Source organism: Pelmatolapia mariae, linkage group LG18 (genome assembly GCF_036321145.2).
Source record: "Pelmatolapia mariae isolate MD_Pm_ZW linkage group LG18, Pm_UMD_F_2, whole genome shotgun sequence".
Lineage (NCBI taxonomy): Eukaryota > Metazoa > Chordata > Actinopteri > Cichliformes > Cichlidae > Pelmatolapia > Pelmatolapia mariae.
Window position 1 is genome coordinate 24,898,755 of NC_086243.1, and position 21,398 is coordinate 24,920,152.

General features: G+C 41.1%; 1 protein-coding gene across 1 annotated transcript; it reads right to left on the reverse strand.

Annotated features, from left to right (window-relative positions):
* Nucleotides 1-269: 269 nt before the first annotated feature.
* On the reverse strand, nt 270-21,135 carry twsg1a (twisted gastrulation BMP signaling modulator 1a). The gene is made up of 5 exons (XM_063462154.1): nt 20,892-21,135; nt 20,020-20,180; nt 10,172-10,271; nt 4,125-4,385; nt 270-753 (listed from the first exon to the last, which is right to left on the reverse strand). The coding sequence occupies exons 2-5, from the start codon at nt 20,143-20,145 to the stop codon at nt 572-574; spliced, it is 669 nt and encodes a 222-aa protein (XP_063318224.1). The 5' UTR covers nt 20,146-20,180; nt 20,892-21,135; the 3' UTR covers nt 270-571.
* Between the last annotated feature and the right edge of the window lie 263 nt (nt 21,136-21,398).

Sequence of the window (21,398 nt, forward strand, 5' to 3'; positions counted from 1 at the left end):
ATCGGTAAATGTTCCCTTCTCCACCCACCCTCCCCACGCCATTGCTCGCATGAGACGGTCGGTGAGCAGTGGAACACCTGTGGACCAGAATGGTATAATAACAACTTTGTTTCCCCAGGAAATGATGCGTTTCCTGACTTGGGCAACAGAAGAGCTGGAGACAGGCAACTAGGAAGACAAATATTTACCATTTCACTCATGCCATAAGCTTTTCACACATTTTTTTCCCCTCCCAGAATATATAATGAAAGACTTTCTTAGAGACGGAAACAGTCACCAAAACATATCTTTATTTGGCATGAGACTGGGATTTAGCGGACCATAATTGTAAAAATACATTATTCATATACAACTCTAGTAAAAAAAGAAAAAAAAATGCTATAAAAAAACCCATCTAAAAATATACAGTGAAACAAAAACAGCAGAATAAAAGTTTGCAGGGGTAGGAGGAGGGCTGCAGGGGGCATTTTACAAGGTAACTGAGGAATGCTAGCACATAACAGTCATAGTTTCCTCTGTCCCCAGTCCTGCGGTATGGGGCAAGCATTTGGTACCAATATGTGCCCGCACTTCAGAAGAGACAGTTCATGCACTTCACAAGCTTGCTGCCGTAGTCCACGCACTCCGGTCCGATGCACTGGCAGCAGGCGTTGTGAAACCAGCGGTACTTGGATCCTCCCATTGACTCACAGTATAGTTTACACTGACGAATGGACACGCAGTCGTCAAAGTAGACCACAGTGCACATGCTCTCTGAAATTAAAGAACAACATGCAAAGATGATGGTGTGAGTCACAGATCCAGTAAAGAGGAAAAAACTAAACCTTTAACCCTCAATTTTCCTGCTTTTCCTTAAAAGCTGAGGTAAAATTGCTGCATCAAGTATGATTGTGTGTTCTGGTGAGCTTAATGAGTTAACAGCTCAGCTCTGAGGGATTGCTTTCATTATTGCTTTATAGCAAATAAAGCAATAGAGGTTGAGAGCCCAAATGGCCTCAAATTCAAATAAAAATGGCAACGTAACACTTCCAATTCCCTTAGATGGAGATCTTCTGGCAGCACAGTCCTGCTGTAATGATACAAAAGTCTGATCCAACCGAAACTGGTCACAGTTCAAGACTTTGACCCGTCAGGTCACATTTTATTACCCTCAGTGAGTGAGCCTAAATGTGAACAAAACAAGGAGACGATGGGAACAAAGGAAAAATTAAATGGCAGTAAGTCTTGTGTTTTGTGTGAGCCATTCAAAAACGTAAAGCAATATGAGACGGCACATTTAGGAAAAGACTGACTACTTTTAGTGGACCATGTGGCTTCTCATCATTAGTTTCTGTGGAATATGGTGGTTTCGCTGATATACATTTGTGGTCAGAGGTTTACATACACTCATCTCAGGCATGAATGTCATGGTAATTTTAGGCTTTTAATCATTCCTTTGAACCCGTCTCTTTCCAGGGGAGAATGATTGTACATACATCTTTAACGACTTTAACAAGGATTGAGTGCACAAGTTTGAAAGTACAAGGAACTCTGTGCAGATCCAGGTATCGGTCAGTCCGATGAGTGCTGTGAAGTCCTTTTTCTGCTGGCAAAGCGTAGTAGTAGCAGTCAACCATGATTAATAACAAGAAGTTAACAGACCTTTGCCATGTCAAGTCCAAAGCCATTATAGAATATTCATCACCGCTTATTCAAATATTTGAGAGTATGAATACTTTTAGCCCTGAAAATCCAAAAGTAAATTCAAACTTGTGCACCCAATTCTTGCTTTTTAAAGTCAAGATTTATGCTGCACAATCGTTCTACCCTGGAAAAAGAACAGTTTAAAGAAACCTTCAAAAGCCCCAAATTACCATGACATTCATACCCATGATGACTCAACGTAGCTTCTCACCACATACCATTATTAGAATCTCAAAGATGCCGTTGTGGAGAGATCCCAATATTTTACTCAGACTTTAATGACAGCTTCACACAACTGAACATTCAAAGCGCCAAAACCTCACCAACTCACTTCCCCTTAAACTGGGTGTGAGTGGAGCCACCTGGTGGTCCACCACACATACCCCCCGAACACCCAGTAGGGTCTCCTGTTAGTCCAGGACCCTGGGCTTAAGCAAACGGCCGGAACGACGGAACCTTGGAAGCAGACAACTGGTAGAGGAAGTATGGATTGGAACATTATATCACTGCAGTCAGGCCCCCGATGTTCGCTCGCGCCGCCTTGACCCCGCAAAACTGTCTATCGCTCGGGAGGAGTTTGCGACTAGGGAGCACCTGGGCATTGCGCAGCATTCAAATAGTGCCTGGGCTCCCCCATTAGGGTGGCGACCTTGTGGGGATTTTCGCCATCTAAATCACATCGGGGTCACCGATGTGGAGGTATGTCAAGACGACATGAGAGATCCCAATATTTTACGCCGACTTTAATCACGGTTTCACACAACTGAACATTCAAAGCGCCAAAACTCACCCTCTCACTTCCCCTGGAGCCACCTGGTGGTCCATCACACCATAAAGAAAAATATTACAGATGTAAAGCAGAAGAATTATTTACTGAACTTTAAATGTGCAAGTCTTTTGTTTTACCTCATATAATTAAATTTTCTTGCACAAGCTTGCTTTATTTTTGATTTTATTATTGATCAGTGATTCAGCTTATTGTTTTGGCACCACTGTGACCACATGTGTTAAAGTAACTGCCCTGAAAGATCCTGAACACTGAAACAACGATACAAATCTTTTACTTTATTAAAACCAACAATTGTATTGATTATAATTCTTTCTTAGAGCATCGATTTTCTTACGTAAGCATGAATCTCTATGATCAGAAAGCTGTATATTAAAATATGAACATCTATAGGCATGACAAAAAGTTTTATTACTGGACACGCTTCGATTTCCTAGTCCAAGTTTTACTGAATGAACTGGTTTTACTGACCAATCATATTTGAGCGGGCTTTGCTTGCGTGCAGGTAAGTCATCTGTGTGCAGGGAGACGGACAGATTGCAGCTGTCAAAAAGTCATTTTTTAAAGTTATCTGCTTTTGTAAACAACGATTTGCAGACAGAAGAGGAAGTCTTGGCCTGGATATCCGCCGGCCACAGAAACAAGCAAACAAAACAAAACACGCCGTTCCCCCCCGAGGACGAGTCATCAGACTAGATTGCTGATACATCGGCGTGCACACAGCATTTAAACTTCACATTAAAAGAACGAGCCAGTTACAAAGAACCAAAGAGCAGCTGGAAGCATTAAAATTTTAAAACCCATCTCTGAAACATAATTTATACACATTTCTTTATCTCGTTGTTTTATTCTAATTCATTTTTTTGACTGTTTAAATCTGCTGCTTTATGTTATTCACTCACTAGGACTTACTGATTATTAGATAAAAATATACTTTCATGTTTTGTCTTTTTAATCTACAGTAACTGGCATAACTTTATTCCTTTTTTGCCCTTTTTATGTTCTAAATGTACTTCTCTTTATGTGCTTTAAGTTAGTTATTTTTATTCTCTTTTATTACATTAGCAACTTATCAATCATCTGTGAAAAGCCAGTAAAGGTTTGCTTTCAAGCATGCTGAAACACATGATTAAAGCAACATAAAACATTACGGCAAAACTGTACTTGAAGTATTCGTGTAATTGACCTGACGCCCATTCATGAGTCTATTCAGGTGAGGAGCATCAATGAGGACCCACTACTGATCAAAGACATGACACAAAACCCCCAAAACAAAACACACTTTCTTTCTAAGGATGAAACAAACCTCCGCCAATCGAGGGAAAAAAAAAAAAAAAAAAAAAAAGGACATGCAGGTTGTCAAAATTTCAACTTACCAACTCAAACTAATGAGAAAATAACTCAAAGTCAAAATTGTGAGAATATAATGAAAACTTTTGAGTTATTAAGTTGAAATTTTTAGATTTCCAACTCAAAATCTTGACATAATAATAAGCCCAAATTTTGATTGGATTGCAATAGTCCCCCCCCCCCCAATTATTATTATTATTTTTGGCCTCAGTGACAGAAATACGCTTCCTTCAAAATTCATGATCACACCTCAATGTAGTAAAGTGTGAACAGGTACTTTTCCACGCTAACGCAGCAGCGTTACCTTGACTGTCGAGGCTGCCGTGGATGCTGTTGCCAGGCACGGTCACGTTCTCGTGCTGGCTGTTGAGCGTCTCCAGGAAGGAAACCAGGTTCTCGTGATGCGACAACTCCTCTGAGATGGGGAAGGACACGACCATCATGTTGATCTGCACGTCGCCTTCCGTGAGGGCGCGGAACAGCGAGGGGATGGGATTTTGCAGCTCCTCCACGGTGCTCTTGGACGTGGCTGGAGTGTCGCTGTAGTTCTTTGGGTTACACATCCCTGATGTGAAAACAGTGAGAGAGCACAGTGAAGGATCAGGTCACAGGAATCATCTCAGAAAGCAGAAACTGCTGGAAGTCTTGTTTGATTGAAACTCTGACTTCACCAACACAATGCAGCTAAATAAAATTTAAGGTCTGATGCTCACGAGGCAATTTCCCCACTTCTCTGGATAATCCATAGACATCACTGTCAGGTTTTATTAATTCATACAAAAGTAACAGTTATTGGAGTTACTGGATTATCCAGAGTAACAATGAAACTTGGAAAATAGGGCACAAAGACCATTAATTTAAACATATAAAGAATTTTCCCTCAATTTTTTACGTTGTCCAATTGTATTCATTGGCTTCAGTTACATGCAGAGCCATTTGTTTTGCTTTTAACTGAAATCATTCAAATTTTAGGCCTTATGCTAGTCATTTACTACACTCAGTAGCCTGGAAGGAATCAGGTTTATTAGTTTACATGATACAGTGTTTGCTGTGATCAACAATTCTCTGATGGAGGCTTTTTTTTTTTATAGTTGCAAATCTCGTGAAATCTTTGAGATCATGTTTATTTCAGTATAAATACAGCGTAAAGCAACAGACTTTCACAAAGTTTAAGAAAAAAGAAAAAGAGACAGAAGCAGTAAACTAGAACAGCAGTGAAGGAACGGCCAGCTCATGATCCATCACAATCACAGGTTATTTTAATGTGTGAGGTTTTCTTGTCACTGGTCAGCTCTTTTGCACAAATGAATAAGAATTCAAATCCGGTGAGAAGTCGAGGAGGCTCACAGTCAGTCCTCAGGACAAATTAATCTTGTTTTACTGAAATCTGACTGATACTCTCATAGGGGTAAGTCACCAGGAAGTTAAACGCTTTCTGGTGACTGTTATCAGTCCTACACAGCAGCACAGAGGACTTTTAATCCTACATACGAACAGCCAAGACTGAGGTTTCCGTGGGTTTCCCCTAAATTTATTTCATGCTTTCATTCCTATAAAACTTCTATTTTATTAAAAAAAGTTGAGAATCATGACCATTCCAAAACACCTGAGAGGCAACAACGTGATTTCTTTTCTTAAGTTCTCAGGTCCTGTGCACAAGTGCAAGGGTTTTTCAGTAAATATTTTAGTAAACTTTCTCTGTGGTCTAGTCAATTTTTGGTCTAGTCCACAAATTAATTTACGGATGAACTCAATTTCTGCATTTACATGTGAAAAAGGAAAAAGATCGTCTTGCAACATCAAAGGTGTATTTCTTTATATCCTTTTTGATATCACACTGTGGATCATATTTTTAGCTCTTTAGTTCTAGTCTTTGTACACGTACAACAAAATTGTGGTGTTTGCAGCTTTCTGATTAGACAGCATTTCGACACATAACTACCTGCTGCCTCGGCACGCTCAACAGCCCTTGATATTGTAGATATTTAAGACAAAAAACAAAATCCCCACTTAAAAAAACCAAACAAACAAAAAGAAATACCAGTGTACGTGTGGAAGTAGCCTCAGTTCATTCGTCTTGTGAAAAAGAAACCTTGTCAGATTCCCGTCCTTTTCAAGAAAACAGGGCGCTGCCTCACACCTGAGAAACGATTACCTTTGATTTCCTCAAGGTTCACACACGTTTGTCTCCTTCACTAATCCACAACGTTAATAATTTTCCTCATTAAGAAAAAAAAAAAAAAAAGCAAATAAAAATCCAAGTCTAATATTTTGATGTTTGATCTTAAGAAAAATGTTAGATCATAATTAAAATTAAAAATCCTTCAACTTACCCTCTTCTTTTATAATTTACAGTCTTTTAATGAACAATTAGAAAATTAGGCTCTGTGTAAACCTACCTACTCACTGAGAACTGTGCGATTCAAGTGAAGAGTAAACATTTTATGTCATTTTTATTCAGATATATCACCAAGGACGTGACTGTGGGTCACAAATCTACTTGAAAAACTGAGGGAGGTAATCTCAAAAATAGATATGCATTTTTGAGCATTAAGACATTTTTCCCCTTTACAGTCTTGAATTATCCAGTTAAATCTTAAATACAAAGACTGGTTTAAAGGCTAAACGGTCGTACACACACGGCAACTCACAAAGGGCCGTTCTGTAAAACCACACCACTGTCAAAAACGTCTCGTCTCAATTAAGGCCTTTTTAACACTTCATTTAATTTCCAAATACAGTAGTAATCACTCGACAAAGTCCCCACATCAAGATATGATCTTCCTAAGCCTTCAAATGAGTCAAAGTGAATTATAGTTAATGGCTAAATCATTTAATGGAGAACGGAGTTTGACAGAGGAATTGGATTACAAAACTGATGCTAAAAGCAGAGCCAGAACAGCTGTTTTCGATAAAATGTACACATGGGTCCTCCCTCCGTGTCCTCCCTCCCTCCCTCCTCTAAAATATAAACCGTCCTCTCCCCTCCACTCGGCCGCTCTAACCGCTCTCAGACACACACTTCAAAGTAGATGGAATTTGGCACAGGGAGCGTGTTTAGAGTGAAAACTTACTTAAAGTAGACATAAGGGTAGCGGCAAGGAGGAAAAGCAAAAACATAAATGAGGAGTATAAACTTGCTCAAAGCTAAAAGCCATCCTCGGTGTATTGTAAAAGTCCTGTCGGGGAGGAAAACGGCACGTAACATCTGTGCAGCAGCAGCAGGAGCAGCGGGATGGAGTTCAGAGCTCAGTGTCAGATTCTTGTGTTCATGTTCCACATGAAAGAGCTTTAATAAAGCTTCCTTGTCAGCACGTGAAGCAATATCTGTCTGTCGGAGCTGATCTGAGAGAAGACTGGTTTAGGGCGAGAGCTCAAACCTCGTGCTCGCGTTTTTGCACAAACTCCAAACAACGTGAGGGGAATCGAGACGTGTCAACAGGTGTCCTCTCTCACACGTAGCACACAGCTTCAACATGTTAAACCAACAGTGTGTGCGCGAGTGTTATCGCTTCTGGAAATCTGTTTTATTTAGATGAGGGAGTCTCCTACGCCACGCAGACTTTGTGGGATCTGGAAGGTTATTAAGAGCGTTTCAATCTATGTAAGTGTAGCGTGTGAAAATGGCTACGGATAAAATTCTTAACAGATGCAGGCACCCTCCACAGGAAGGGATTTTGGGGGTGGGGTTAAACAACCTCCACCAAATAAATAAGTAAATAAATGAATAAAAACCAAAAGAAGTGCAAAATAAGCTAAAAAATCCACATGCTAAGCTACATACAGAATTACAAAACAAACAAATATAAAAGGATTAGGGGGAGCCGCAAAACCACCAGAGACATAAACAAAGAATATCAAACGAGAGAGATGCAAAATGGAAAGCAGAACACACACAAATGCACACAAATTATCAAGGACACAGAAAAGAATGTGCAAAACAGCTTTAAAGAGGAACAGTACAACCACAAAACAAGAGGCAAAAACACCACAAAGAAATAAAATAAGCAAGAAAGTCAGAACAGACACACAAACAACTACAAGATAAAATACAAAAAGGACACAAAACAGTGAGAGTGACACAAAAATACCTGCGAGAGATACCTGCACACAAAATGAGAATAATGAGATGCACAGCTAAATTAAATGAGCTTTACAAAAAAAAAAAAAAAAAAAAAAAAACCCACTCGTGATGAGATGCCTCATACAGTCTGGATGTCGTGCAGCCATGTAGCGGAGGTGGGATAGCTTTAACAGCTCCGAGTCAGGCTCTTAAACTTTGACTCTGCTCACTGTTTCTCTTGTTTTTTATCAATCTGCCTTTAAGTCTGGTTTTCAAACCACCCCTGCTGGTTTGAAGTGAGTTACAGTTTTAACCAAAAGTCAAGAATTCGTTTTAGCAGCTCGGCCTCTCTGTCCCTTCGGGGCCTCTTCATCCTTTGATCTTCGGGAGCACCTCGAGACTTCTGTCCATATGTGGAAGTGCTACTTTAATTTCCTGTGCTCTGATAAACAGTAGTCCTCTCCGCACGGAGGCCGAGACACGTTCGGTCTCTGGCTCCGCTCACCTCACACTCTGGTATCACAGCAGCAACACCCTGAGCAAACTGCAGCGGTTTAAACCTGTGTGCTTCTCAGCTGTCAAGCGCATTACAGCCTTGGTCTCAGGCCTGTACTGGGAGAAAGCTCAGAGATGAGAATTCAACTGGCACGTTCAGGTATGGAAACAGATCAGTGTCAGAATTATTTGAACTACCTTACAAGTCAAAATATGAGTAATAGTGCTCATTACCTTCTTTTTTCTGGGAGGAGTTTAACACTTGCTGTGACAAGTCATCAGGGTTTCTTACAACAAAACTGGGATTTCATTTGACAAAATGCAATCTTGGAACCACTGATGATCATCTGACAACGATTTAGCTTTTGAGATCTTTGGAATCATCTACATTCGTAACTAATGTTTGGTGCACACAAGCTAAATGATTGAGCTAATAGGCTAGCCACTGGGTTCCCTGATGAGCTCAGCTCATCTTTATGGGGAAATTATGGTTCACCGATGGCAGTGTGGGCAGCCTGGGACTGCATGGCTATCTGCAGAGCACGCCTGTGGTCAGATGGGGAGGGCAGTGTCCTAAATACGTGGCCACTTTTGCTGGTTAGGTTGCTGTGGGTCCATCAGGTGCAGAGAATAGTAAACTTCTAGCACACGAAGATGATTTGGGGAAATTTGTGGAATTTTTTTGAACTTCTTCCTTTTTGCTACCTTCCCTGTCCCCGCCTACTCATCAGCCGATCAGCAACGAACACACTCATCTATGTCAAGCACCATGAAGCATGGATTTTGGACGACTGTCGGGAGCATATTTACATAGTTTGAAAACCCCTCTCCGTGGACAAATCCCTCCATAAATCAAAACAATTGGGGTAGCATAAACTAAGCATGACACAGGCTCTGCTTCTATGCCACAACACTTCCATCAAATTTTGCTTCCTCCTTCACACACTGCTTCAAATCACACCATGAATGTTTCAGAAGAAGTCTGCACAGTTCTCACCATATTTTTCTTGAAGTCAATCTGATCTATAAAGAGGACAGAGTCATTTTTCCAACACAGAGGAACTTGTGTAATACTTCTGACTGTAACAAGCTCTGTCTTGAGCTGGCCTTAAAACCATGTATTCTCATTGTTATGGGTACTTTTCCCTATGTAACCCTCTAAACATAGGCAGGATTCACAACAGAGTCCAGTATCAGCACTGTGTATAGCTCCCAAAGCCTCATCTTAAACCTGAATCAGTGGTGAAAGATGCACGATTAGCCATTCGTCCATGTTTTTTCTCAACATGGAGGAAAAAAAACAAACAAACTATGCTTCAGAAAAGGCAGCAAAAAAAGCAGGAGACCTTGGGCCTGATGTCTCACCCCATTTCTCTCTGACGGAGGAGGGGACGGCAACGCTTTCATGTCACCTTTTTTGAGTGTAGAGTGAGCGATGAGGTGATTCAAGTTGAGTCATACAGTTCAGAAGGACAAAACAAAAACACTGATGTGACGTGGTGCTGTATGTGTGCGTGTTTGTGTTTGCACTTCAGTCTTGCGTCGCTGGTTACCGTTGGAAATAAATCCTTGTAAACAAAACTTCACAACAAATTCAGCGCTGCGGTACACACGTCCATCGCTGCTGACACTAATGTCTTACGCACATGTTGAGCTCAGCAGATATCACCAACCTGCTCAGTGTGCAGAAGCCTGAACTAACAGTGAAGTTTTCCAAACCTAAAACAATACGGACCAACTTTCTGTCAACTTTAAAATATGTTGCTAATAAAAATGGAGTCCCCTGCACTCACCCACGCAGTCGCAGCACTCCTCCCAAAGATTCCCCAGACACAGCATGCACTCTTTACAGCAGGAGCAGTTCCCATCAGACGGACGACACTGGCACAGCTCCTGCAGGAGAAAACACAAACGTGCATCAGTAAAGCAGAAACAACAACTCGTGACTCATTACCAAAACACTGGATAGTACTGGCTGCTGTCCTGATTATTATGCTACTGGTTGTACAAGTATACTTGCTACACGTCAGTAATTTTTTCCACTGAGATAAAGAGTGTGGACAGCGAGCATAGAAGCAAACCATTACAGAGACCTGTGCACAAACTGGAAATTATATTTTATGAAGGTAAAATATGGAAATGAACAAATTTAACCACGACCAACCGAAATGTTTCCTTTGCTATACACCACAAACACACTTTGTCCATGATGTAGGAATGGCAGCAATAATGCCAGCCACAGACGTGAGATGTCGACTGATACATTATAATGCAGAATGGCATGCTTATGTGGAACGGTGTCGTCACATAGTTTGTCCAGCAGAGTGACTTTGATGTCCACTGTGTCTAATACAGACATCACAGCTGCGCAGTGGTGAAGTGATGCTCCTGGGCTAAACTGAAATACGCAGGTAGAAATGAACAAGAAGCCCACTGTTCCCTGTTTTAATATTACTCCGCAACACCGTGTGTTGCAAGCCATTGAATCGTGGGGTCTACCTCGTTTTCACAGGACTGTATGCATTAAAAACCGCTTAACAAAACCCGACTACTAAACTCATCTCAGTCCTGATGAATTTGATGTGGAGGTGTCTGACAGGTGCAGCAGAAGCTTCAAATCACAGCAAACACGCTGCTCAAACAGCAGACGTACCATTAAAACATTACAGGGCCCACACAGGCCATTACAAGACTGCGCTCTGCGTGTGGCATTCATCGAAGAATGCGAGACGTCACCGCAGACTCAAATAACTGAAAAAAAAAAGAGAGAAAAAGAAACGGCATTTCCTTTCATGACCGCAGCAGGTCCGGACACGTTAATCCACACTTTCACATCACAGGTCTCGGTTTATGATCAAGTTAAACATCTGACACGTTCTTTAAAGAAAAACTGCACTTTGTTACAACTTTGGTTTGCTAAACTGATTCACAATAAAGTGAAGTGGCTAATTATGTTGATGATGTTTGTACTTGTAGTCATCACGTAGCCACATGTTAACAATTTACTTGAGGATAATGTAATCAATAACAGTGGTTACCATAGTTCAGCATTTTCAATTTGATGGGTTTTTGTTTTATTTTGTTTTTTGGATTTCTGTTCAGATTTTATCATTTAAAAAAATGTTTATTTTAGTTTTTATTACTTTCACTGTTGGTTTTAGCCTTTTAAAATTTTTAATGCATGGAGGATGTGTCAGCGGCAAGATTTAGGAAAATCAGTGATAAAAAACAAACAAACAAACAAACAAACAAAAAACCCCGCTTCACCAAAAGCAGTTGACTCAGTTTTGTTGAGATCTCAAAGCTCAACAAACATACCATCAATGTCTCATCTGTAAGTGGTAAGAAATTATTTTATATTCAAACAAATACTAAAACTAAGGATATTTCCGCTTTTTTGCATACTCTTTCACGTGATTCAGTTTATTTTGAAAAGTCTCAACAGGATCTTGAGCTTTATTGTGAAAGTCCAAAAGGTGATTCTGTTCATCTGGACGTAGCGTTTTGTGGGAGAAACGTTTCGTCACTCATCCAAGTGACTTCTTCAGTCTCAGCTGACTGCAGGTTTCCCCAATCTTATAAACAGACATTTGCATAATGACTGAAACCAGCCCACTGGTACTCATGGCCATTGATCAGTGGGTTTTGGTCAGTGGTTGTTGATCAATGGTCATGAGAATTTGCATAATTATGATTAAGGAACTGACCTCCCAGCCCATTGTTCCTTCAGTGGGCTGGTTTCAGTCATTATGCAAATATCTGTTTATATGATTGGGGAAACCTGCAGTCAGCTGAGACTGAAGAAGTCACTTGGATGAGTGACGAAACGTTTCTCCCACAAAACGCTACGTCCAGATGAACAGAATCAACTTTTGGAGATTTACTTTCCTGGATGATTGAGAATGCATCAAGACGTTTATTGTGAAAGGTTTATGTAGAAAATAAACAGGCGGACACGCCATGGTTTTACCGTCGTTGTTGCTAACGACAACGCATAAAAACAGGCGCTTGTCCGTCTGTAGTGTGGTTATATTAAATATAAGAGAAAGAGAGAAATTTAAGAAATTAATATAGCCACTACAGTGACCATCAAAACGATGAAAAAAATATTGCCGTAAACAGTTTATTTTACGACACCACGAAACAAACGATAGCGTAAAATGAAACGATAGACGTTTTTATATCGTCATCCGATATATATCGTTATATCGAACAGCCCTAGTCAGTGATGTCTTCATTTTGACTTTAGGGCAAAAATAACCCTTTTTCCAGCAGTAGTGCCATTATTGTTATGCAAGCTGACCAATTTTAGAGACGTCAGCTGTAGAGAGCATCATCTCCCTTCTCTTGATTATAGTGGAACTAAAAATTCCACTTCTCTTGTAGTCCCTAATCCCCAAAGAAGTTTTTCTACAGAAACTACGATTCCTAATGAAATCCACAAGATCAAATCCAGCCCATCAGATGAGAGTTAACACTTAAAGGAGAATTGGATATTGAACATGCTCGCTGGTGACATCCAGGTCGGCCCACAGACTTTTTGAGGACAATTATTAAGACTCATTTTTCTGCCTGTTAGGAAGGTTTTGCCAAAATCTTACAGAGGAGGAGGAGGAGGATTAAAGTGGTTTTCATGTTTGCTAACAAGTAAAAGATCCAGGTTATCTTCCAAGAGGAAATAAATCCCTTTTTTGCTTTAGGAAATTAAAAAAAACAAACAAACAAAAAAAAAAAACCTGCCAAAGCAACAGGTGATGATACAGCCCAAACCATGCTGGCCAATCAGAAGCCTACAAACAATAACACACAGTGCACACTGATTTCAACAAGATAGATAAAGGCACACACATTTGACCTTGCAAGACAAAAATCTCTGGTTTGCTTGTCTGCAGGTAAATGCCAAAAAAATCTTAAAAAATTTTCAAGAAGTGCAATTTTCAGTGACTTAAAAAAAAAATAAACTAACAAACAAACAACAAAATGAACGATAATTAAATGCACACAAGTTGAATGTGTGCAAAGTGTTTTTTTTCCCCCTGTCCCACTCATTTTCTACATATCTGTACAGTGATGATAGAGTTTGCATGAAACAGACACAAACATTCAAAAACATTCATGTGGATGTTTTTGAATGTCCAAAACATTCAAAAACATTCATGTGGATCTTTCTGAATGTCCAAAACATTCAAACTGGAACAAACTGGCACAAACCAGTTTGTTCCAGGTTCCTGCCAACCTGGAACAATCCTTTAAAGTCTTAAGTCTTTTCCAGACCAGAGTCCTGAAAGACTTTCACAGCTCAGGTCCTCATATTGGTACATGAAGTGAAATCTAAAGCATTTATTAAAGTACACAAAAAACTATAATAAAAACAACAGCTGTGCAAATAAGAAAGAAAATATAAAAGTCTTTGTAATGACATGATCTCATACAGAGGCTTAACACATGCACGCACACACACACACACACACACACACACACACACACACACACACACAGGCTTGAGCTCAACTGCTCACGATGCTTTTTTTTTTTTAAGATGGAAGCTACAAGTTTCTGCAAACATCCAAAAACATGAAACCACTGCTGATGCAATACCTCCTGTACAAACACATGGAAACAGCACTCCTGTGCTGCAGTGCAGTTTGCGTTTAGAGTTAAAACGACACAAAACTAAAAAGCGCAGTTGGTGGGCTTAAAAAGCAAGTGAGAGTGCCAGAGGAGCTCCTCTTCCTCCCTCCTGTTCCCCCATGACACTAAACAGGGAGCACATTCCTCCATGTCAAGGTCACTGGGATGGGGGAGGAACAGAAGGAGGGAGGGAGAAGAAAACACCTGGAGAACAGGACAGGGCTGCTCCCTCCATGACTCCCTTTTTCACCATTGTTTCTTCCCGAGTCTCCTTTGCAGTTTTGCAGAAACCATGTTTTACACGTAGACAGTCTCTCTTCAGTGACTCACCATCGAGGGATTGCAAGAAACACACAGAGCTCACTTAATCACTGGCCTCTCAATCCCCAAACCTCTGATCAACATCAGATCCCATGAGTAATTATGACTCTCAAGGGTGAAATTATGAAAAACTAAACAGCTGCTCCTGGGAAGAAAACATGCAGCCTTAAATCAGGCAAAACGTCTAAAAATATAAATTAATTTTTTTTAAAAAAGGATGGAGGAGACTCAGACCTGCATTTAGCCTGGCTTTAAAACAGTAACGGCTAACTGCCTACTAACTGCTACTGTAGCTGTATCCACTTAAAAAAATAAATAAATACATAACAGTACATAATCACCTTTTCTTTTGAAGAAACGTTTGAGTGAATCTTAGCTAAGAACCATGTCTTTATGTGACCTATGGCACTAAAGCAAGAATGCTTTTCATTAGCTTAATTTACAGTTACTAGTAAATTTGCTTATTTACTATGAAGATGTAGGCAAAACGGGGGGGGGAAGTGTCAAATATAAAGCTAAAACTAAAATAACTGATTAGCTTACATTTCAAAACTTAAGGAAGGCTGGCTGGAAATCTACACGTCAGATTTCCAGCTAGCCTTCGCTTCAGGAGTGTTTAGTGGAAACCTTGCTCACATGTTTAGGGGTAAGAATTTAAGAAGTGATGTTAATTACCTTATATTTGTTAAGAATGAGCTAAAGCTTAGAAGGAGCTAGCTTTAAAATAAGCACCTCTCTGTTTTTACAATCTTTGCTATGTGCAAAGACTAAATTAGAGCTCCATGTTTTTATTTGGGGTATTTACGGGAGTAGATACCACAATTCACTTCAAACATTTTTTCCTTTTACTTTATTTAATTCCATTTAGCACCCACATGAAGATGGGACATATTAACAAAAACGACTTTGTCTCAACCAGCTGACTTCTAGAAGCCTGCTGAGAGGCGGCACCTAGCATCTGTGAGCACAACCTCATCATCCAGTAAGTGTGAAGGTTAGCTAAGGGCCCTTTATTATCATTTGTCTAAACCAACATCAAGAAGCTAGACTTAGATTTATAGCTACAATCTTTATAAATGTATTCTCCTCCAGAGCACCAGTGGTTTGAAGGACACCAGCAACAGCACAAAGAAAAAGAAGAAGACATAAAATGCAGTTCGTCTTTGGAAATGGCAACTTCTTAAATCCATTTGTACATGTAAGAGCCTTAATCTGCTGCACAATATCACAGCTGACGGGATGGCCATCTGGAGAAACAGCTCAAAGATGGCATCTGTAAGGCCTGCACTCAGACGTCCTTATTGTGTGATACGACACTGGATTTATTCTTTAAATTACAGGTCATTAAAAAAAGTGAAGGCTGAAAAAAAATGAGCTAACATGCAAACTGATTTGGACACAGCCACTTCTGCCTTTATTCTGAGACAAGCAATTTGCCTTCTGGCTCTACCTTTATAGTTAACGCACAGACATAATTAGTCTGTTAGTGTTAAAATATAACTACGTCCAAAAGTAGAGTTTCCAATGTTTTTACTGAAGGAAAACAAAAAGGAAACAAGGTCTCATCCCATTTATTTGTCAACTTTTCTTTTCAAGCTTTCTTTCTTGGCTGGTATCACCCTAAAGCAGATTTCATATAAATTTAACAGCATACAAAAACAGCTTTATCAAGAACAGAGTGACAGGACAGAAGGACCAAAAGTTTCAGCTTTTAATTACCAGAAAACAATAAAATGGAATCAATTTTGAAAGTCATTCACCAAGTAAAAACACTAAAGATTCACTTGCCTAAGCTTCTTAAACTCTTCATCTCCTGTGATAGTAAATTCAACCTCTTTGCTTTTTCACCATATTGTTTGACAAAAGAAGCTTGAAGACATCGCTTTGGGCTCGAGGAACCTCCTTCACCTCTGCCTGACGCTGTTGGGGAAAACGAATGGACAGACTAATCAGAACAAGCGGTAGTTGCAACCCTACTAACAACAATTTCCCCACTGAGGTGGATGAGGTTATCTTAACGGCTTAAAGAGCTCTTATTAGGCTACCCTTGCTCTCAAGTGGAAACCGCTGCAATCAGTCAAAGCCCGGCTGCAGCGAGACAAAAGGGCTCTGGAGGGAAAGTGAGTATGCGCTCGTCCCACCGAGCGACCGCTGTTGTGTTTCAGCTTTGAAATCTGCTGCCCCACCCTGCTAAACAGCCTGGTGTGCAGAGTCCTGGACAGAGCTGGATTGTGAAGTTTTGCACACATCTTAGACTCAAAACTGTGGGTTTCTCTCCACACAGACGCACACACACCTCCTCCTGACCTTAACCTCCCCTCCCTCCTCTTCGACCTCCTGCTCTCATGTTTCCCCACCCCTTGGTGGGGGTTTAGGGAATTCAAGACAAATGACTTGAGATGGCAGCAGAGCGCAAAAGTGAGCGTCGGACAGCAAATCCCACTAATCACAAGCAACATGGAGCGTCTACAGAGGGGCTAGAGAGGCAGAAAAGTTTCTCCTTCACGGCGCACACACACATAAATCGCTCTCGCCTCTGACAGCTAGCGAGTTGGTGTCGACGGGGTCGCGGAAGCTACAGAGCTGTTGTCCGGAGCAGTGATTCATCAGGCGAAATAAGCCACCTGGAAGTAAAGAACAAATAGAGGGCCTCAAATGTTCTGGGGAAACTCAAGCCAGAAAGAAGGGATTGGTTTAGGAGTTTAATCCAAAAAGAAGTAAGCTTTAAAAAAAAAAAAAAAGCCACGAGAGGCTGTATTTCCTATGAAGATTTTTGGAAGAGAGCTCATTTTTCCTCAACTGTTTTTAGATCACTTAGCAATTTAAGACCTTTGCAAAACAACAAAATCCAGGAATTTCCTGGCTACAGTGATTCACGTGAGGATTTCTCAATTTTCCTGAGGCGTTTTCACACATGAACTCAGGAAGATGTTTGTAGAATCAGTTCGGGACGCCTTCTTAAGTTTCCTTTCGCCTCAGCCACATTTTCCCCAACTGAAAACATCAGTATCTCTGTATTCATCGCACCATCACCTGCACTACTCTCACATCAGTGCGTCAGTCACACAAAGCAAACTCTTAAAGACCAAAGGACGTCTCTTCTGGCTGTATCAGATACTTACGCGCCCTCATACAAATCCTCGGCGGGTACCTCTTAGAAAAGTTGAAGGCTGTGGCGCATGTGTGAAAACAGCACAGATAAAATTCCTTGTAACAGTTTGTAAAGCTGCACACAATGTGGGAAATAAGTATTCGATCCTCTGATGAATCTGTAAGTTTGATGAAGTGATGATTTCAGTCCATTATAAGGTAGTGTGTGTAACCAATAGTGTTCTTGATGACTCTGGTCCCAACTGCCTTCAGATCGTCAACAAGCTCCTCCTGTGTAGTTCTGGGCTGATCCACCACCATCATGATCACCCTCATCCTCATGAGACAAGATCTTGCAGGGCGATTTATGGTCATTTTCGATATCTACAGTTTCCAAATAATCACACCAACAGTTGTCACCTTCTCACAAAGCTTCATACTGATGGTCTTGTAGTCCATTAAAGCCTTGTGCAGGTCTACAGTCTTGTCCCTGAAATCTTTTGCCATCTCTTTGGTCTTTCCCAGGTGATGGAGAGGTTGGAGAATTCTGGCTGGGTTGTAGGGAATCAAATACTTATTTCACTCAGTGACGTACAAATGAATGTATAACTTCTTGTGTTTTTTCTGGATTGTTGGTTGATATTTTGCCTCTCCCAATTAAAATTAAACTACCATAACTTCATTTCTTAATAAGTAAACAAACTTACAAATTCAGTAGGGATCAAACAATTATTTCCCCCACCTCGTTAACATTTATGGATTCATCTCTTGCCTCTAAGTCTTGTTTCTTTTCATACCCACTGCTCACGGCTTACATTTAACCATGTCCTACATGTCTTGTTGTACTGTTGGTAGTTGCTGCACGAAAAGTTTTCCTTGAAGCAACGTAGTGATCAAAAGGGGGAAAGGTTGGATTACCAACCAGGAAAAACGGAGGAAGAGCACTGGGCTGCTTAGACCCCTCTGGGCTCTGATTCACAGCATGCCAAGCAGATTTTTGGTAACTTAATTAATTGCAGAAACCTGAACCTTTGCATTAAAGCCGGCGCTGTAGTACTGATGTATTTTGCAATCCTGCAGCAATGCTTTTTTTTGCATGGTAACCACAGTAGTGGTTAAAATCAACTCGAAACTGCATACATTTAATTATTTCATTTAATTAAGCAATGAGTTTGGTCTTCATGACTAAAGCCAGACCTTCAAAATGTCTTGTTTTAGCAAACTAAATTTAAAAAAAAAAAGAAATCTAAATCCAAGAAAAGAAAAACTTTGGAAGCAGAATATGTTCAGGATTTTGTTGGATACATTACTTTTTCTGCTAAACAATCTAAAAGCCAAATCTTGAACAAAGAAAAATAATAATAATAATAGTAATAATAATAACAATAATAATAATAATAACAACAATAGCTTCCTCTCTTTACTTGCAAACATCCAGCTGCAAACATCATGCTCCAAGAATAGAGTTTGGTGCAAAACAGAGCTGCAGCTCACGTTCACAAGAGGTTAAACAGGTGGAATAGCCACTGAGGTTAATGACAGTACTTTAAAGACTGTAATGGAAGAGGCAGGAAAGCTAAACACACAGCTCTGACCTACAGGAGAGCAGCCAAGCAAAAAGCTAGCTTGACAGCTGAAAGAAAGTCAGGCCAACTCTTCTCCTGATTTTTCTAAAACCAACTCGAAACAAGAATTCATGAAGGAATCCGTGTTAACGCGTGGGCTGAACCCCTCATCCGAACACCCGCTGGGACTTCACGTGTGAGGAAAAAGTGACATGAAGGAAGTGATGTTAGAAAGTCAACAAGCATGAACGAGTTTGATGTGAGATTTTTAAAAGCAGAGCTAAAAGAACCTCACATAAATAAATACAAACAAACAGAACAGAATAAAAGAAAGAAAGACATCCAACTCCCTATCAGCTGAAGGCTGGATAGCTTCACAGGTCCGCTCCCTTTCAGACGCCTCCAGGATTATCTAGGGAATGTATCTGCATTCTTTACAACAGATTCCATCTTTGTTCCCAGGTCCAAATCTTCATCTTATCCCGGCAGATTTTTAGACTCAACTTTGGCTGCCGTTGGATATTTACTGTTACGAGAAGAACTTGTACAAAACAGACCAACTGCGGAGGCATTATTTCCCCTCAGTGAATTCAGCTACCGCTCAAAGAAGCGCCGCTGTACAGTTTTGCTGCTTTTATGGAAGCAAAGCGGCAAAAAAGCAGACTCCTCGTCCACCTACTGCTGTCACTTTAAACTCCTGACTTGTGTTTTAGCCAAGAGACACAACTGTGGCTGTTTACACAAAACAGCTGTAAACCCTGGAGGATGAAAAGCTTGAACTTGGCTGCACTTTGCCGCTTTAATCTCCAGAGAAGATCATCACATTCGTGAGTTAAGTGCACCTGAGATTATGTGTCTGCAACCACAGAGTTACCTCAGGGAGGTGAAACCTGTTTGCAAACACTCGTTCTTTCACACACGCTTCAAAACACCGCCTCACCACAAACATCCAGGACTCGGCTCCACGTTTAAGGTGCAAAAACCAAAAGCAGCTCGCAGGTCGCGAGGCGTGGGAAAACCTCAGCATCCCTTACCTGGATGAGACATTTGCTGACGTCACTGGCGCAGAGGGCTTTGTTGCAGCCGGAGGTCAGAGATAATATTGAAAGGAGGAAGAGGAGAACGGCGACAGCAGGGAGGATCAGCTCACCGGGCCTCATCCTGACGGCTCACCAGCAAGGCACTGGGAAAAGTCCTACATCAGTGAGAGACACAGCACAGGATCTTAGATCAGGAATGGAGGATTAAGGCAAACAAACAACAACAGTTTAATTCCAAAAGAGGAAAGTGAAGCTCTGATCGACTGGAGAGCTCTCCTCCATTTTGTGTGAGAGTTAACATCTAACTTCTACTGTTAAAAAACACACACACACATACACACACACACACAGAGGAATAAAGTTTCATCCTAAAGTAGATGCAAATGTGCTGTCACGTGTGCAGGAAATCACTGCTTTGCCTTTCTGTAAAGTCTTAATTTGAACTTTTCTAAAACGCTCGCGTCACATCTCATTCAAAGCCAGCACTGCTTACTTTACTGAAGAACAACAACAACACACACACACACACACACACATCTGGCAACATCAGCTCCCTTTCTCCCCCCTTTCTTCACCCCCTTCTGTTTTTGTAGCGCTTTAACACTCTCTCCCATCTCGCTTCTCCGCTCCTACACTTCAACACTTGCCGCACATTGTTGCATTTCGCATGACGGCGAGAGAAAACATGTGAGGAACATTAGCTCCCCGAGTCCTCAACGCGTTTCTTCACCTCTCTTTTTCCCCTCCCCTGCTCCGCTCAAAACTTTGTCTCACTCGCACGCAGCCACAAGAGAATCGAGTGCGCAAAAAAAGAAGAAGAAAAAAAACAGCGAGTAAATGCAGATATTAGAGAGTCTCAAACTTACCACAACGCAGTTAACGAGCTCGCGATTTTCCTTTTTTTAAGGAGGACTGGGGCTATGCTCTCTTTGAACCTCTCCAGGATGGTGTTCTGCCGCCGCTCAAGTGTCCACTGTGTCCAGAGGGCGTCAGTCTCTCCGCAGCACAAAGCGACAGGCAGTCGGGCGCCTTAAAGGCACACACACACTCCCTTTTCTATCCGGCGTCTGTGCAGGAAAACACCGGGTCTCGGGTCTCACACAGTCACCGGGTGACGCGCATGAATCATTCAGCTCACCTTTAACGTAAATATGACCCCGGAGCAAAGTCTGAGAGGTCGGTGCGTAAAAGTGTCGTGCGTAAAATTCTCTTCTTCCAATGCAGGTGGGTTATGTTTGCCTTTTTCTTCCCCCCCCCAACAACAAAGGAAGTATTTACTTTTCACTCCACCCCCCTGCCCAATTACATACCCCCTTTTGTCTCCACTCTCATTAGTGGCCTTGTGGGTTGCTCATTAGGTCATCTGAAGCCGT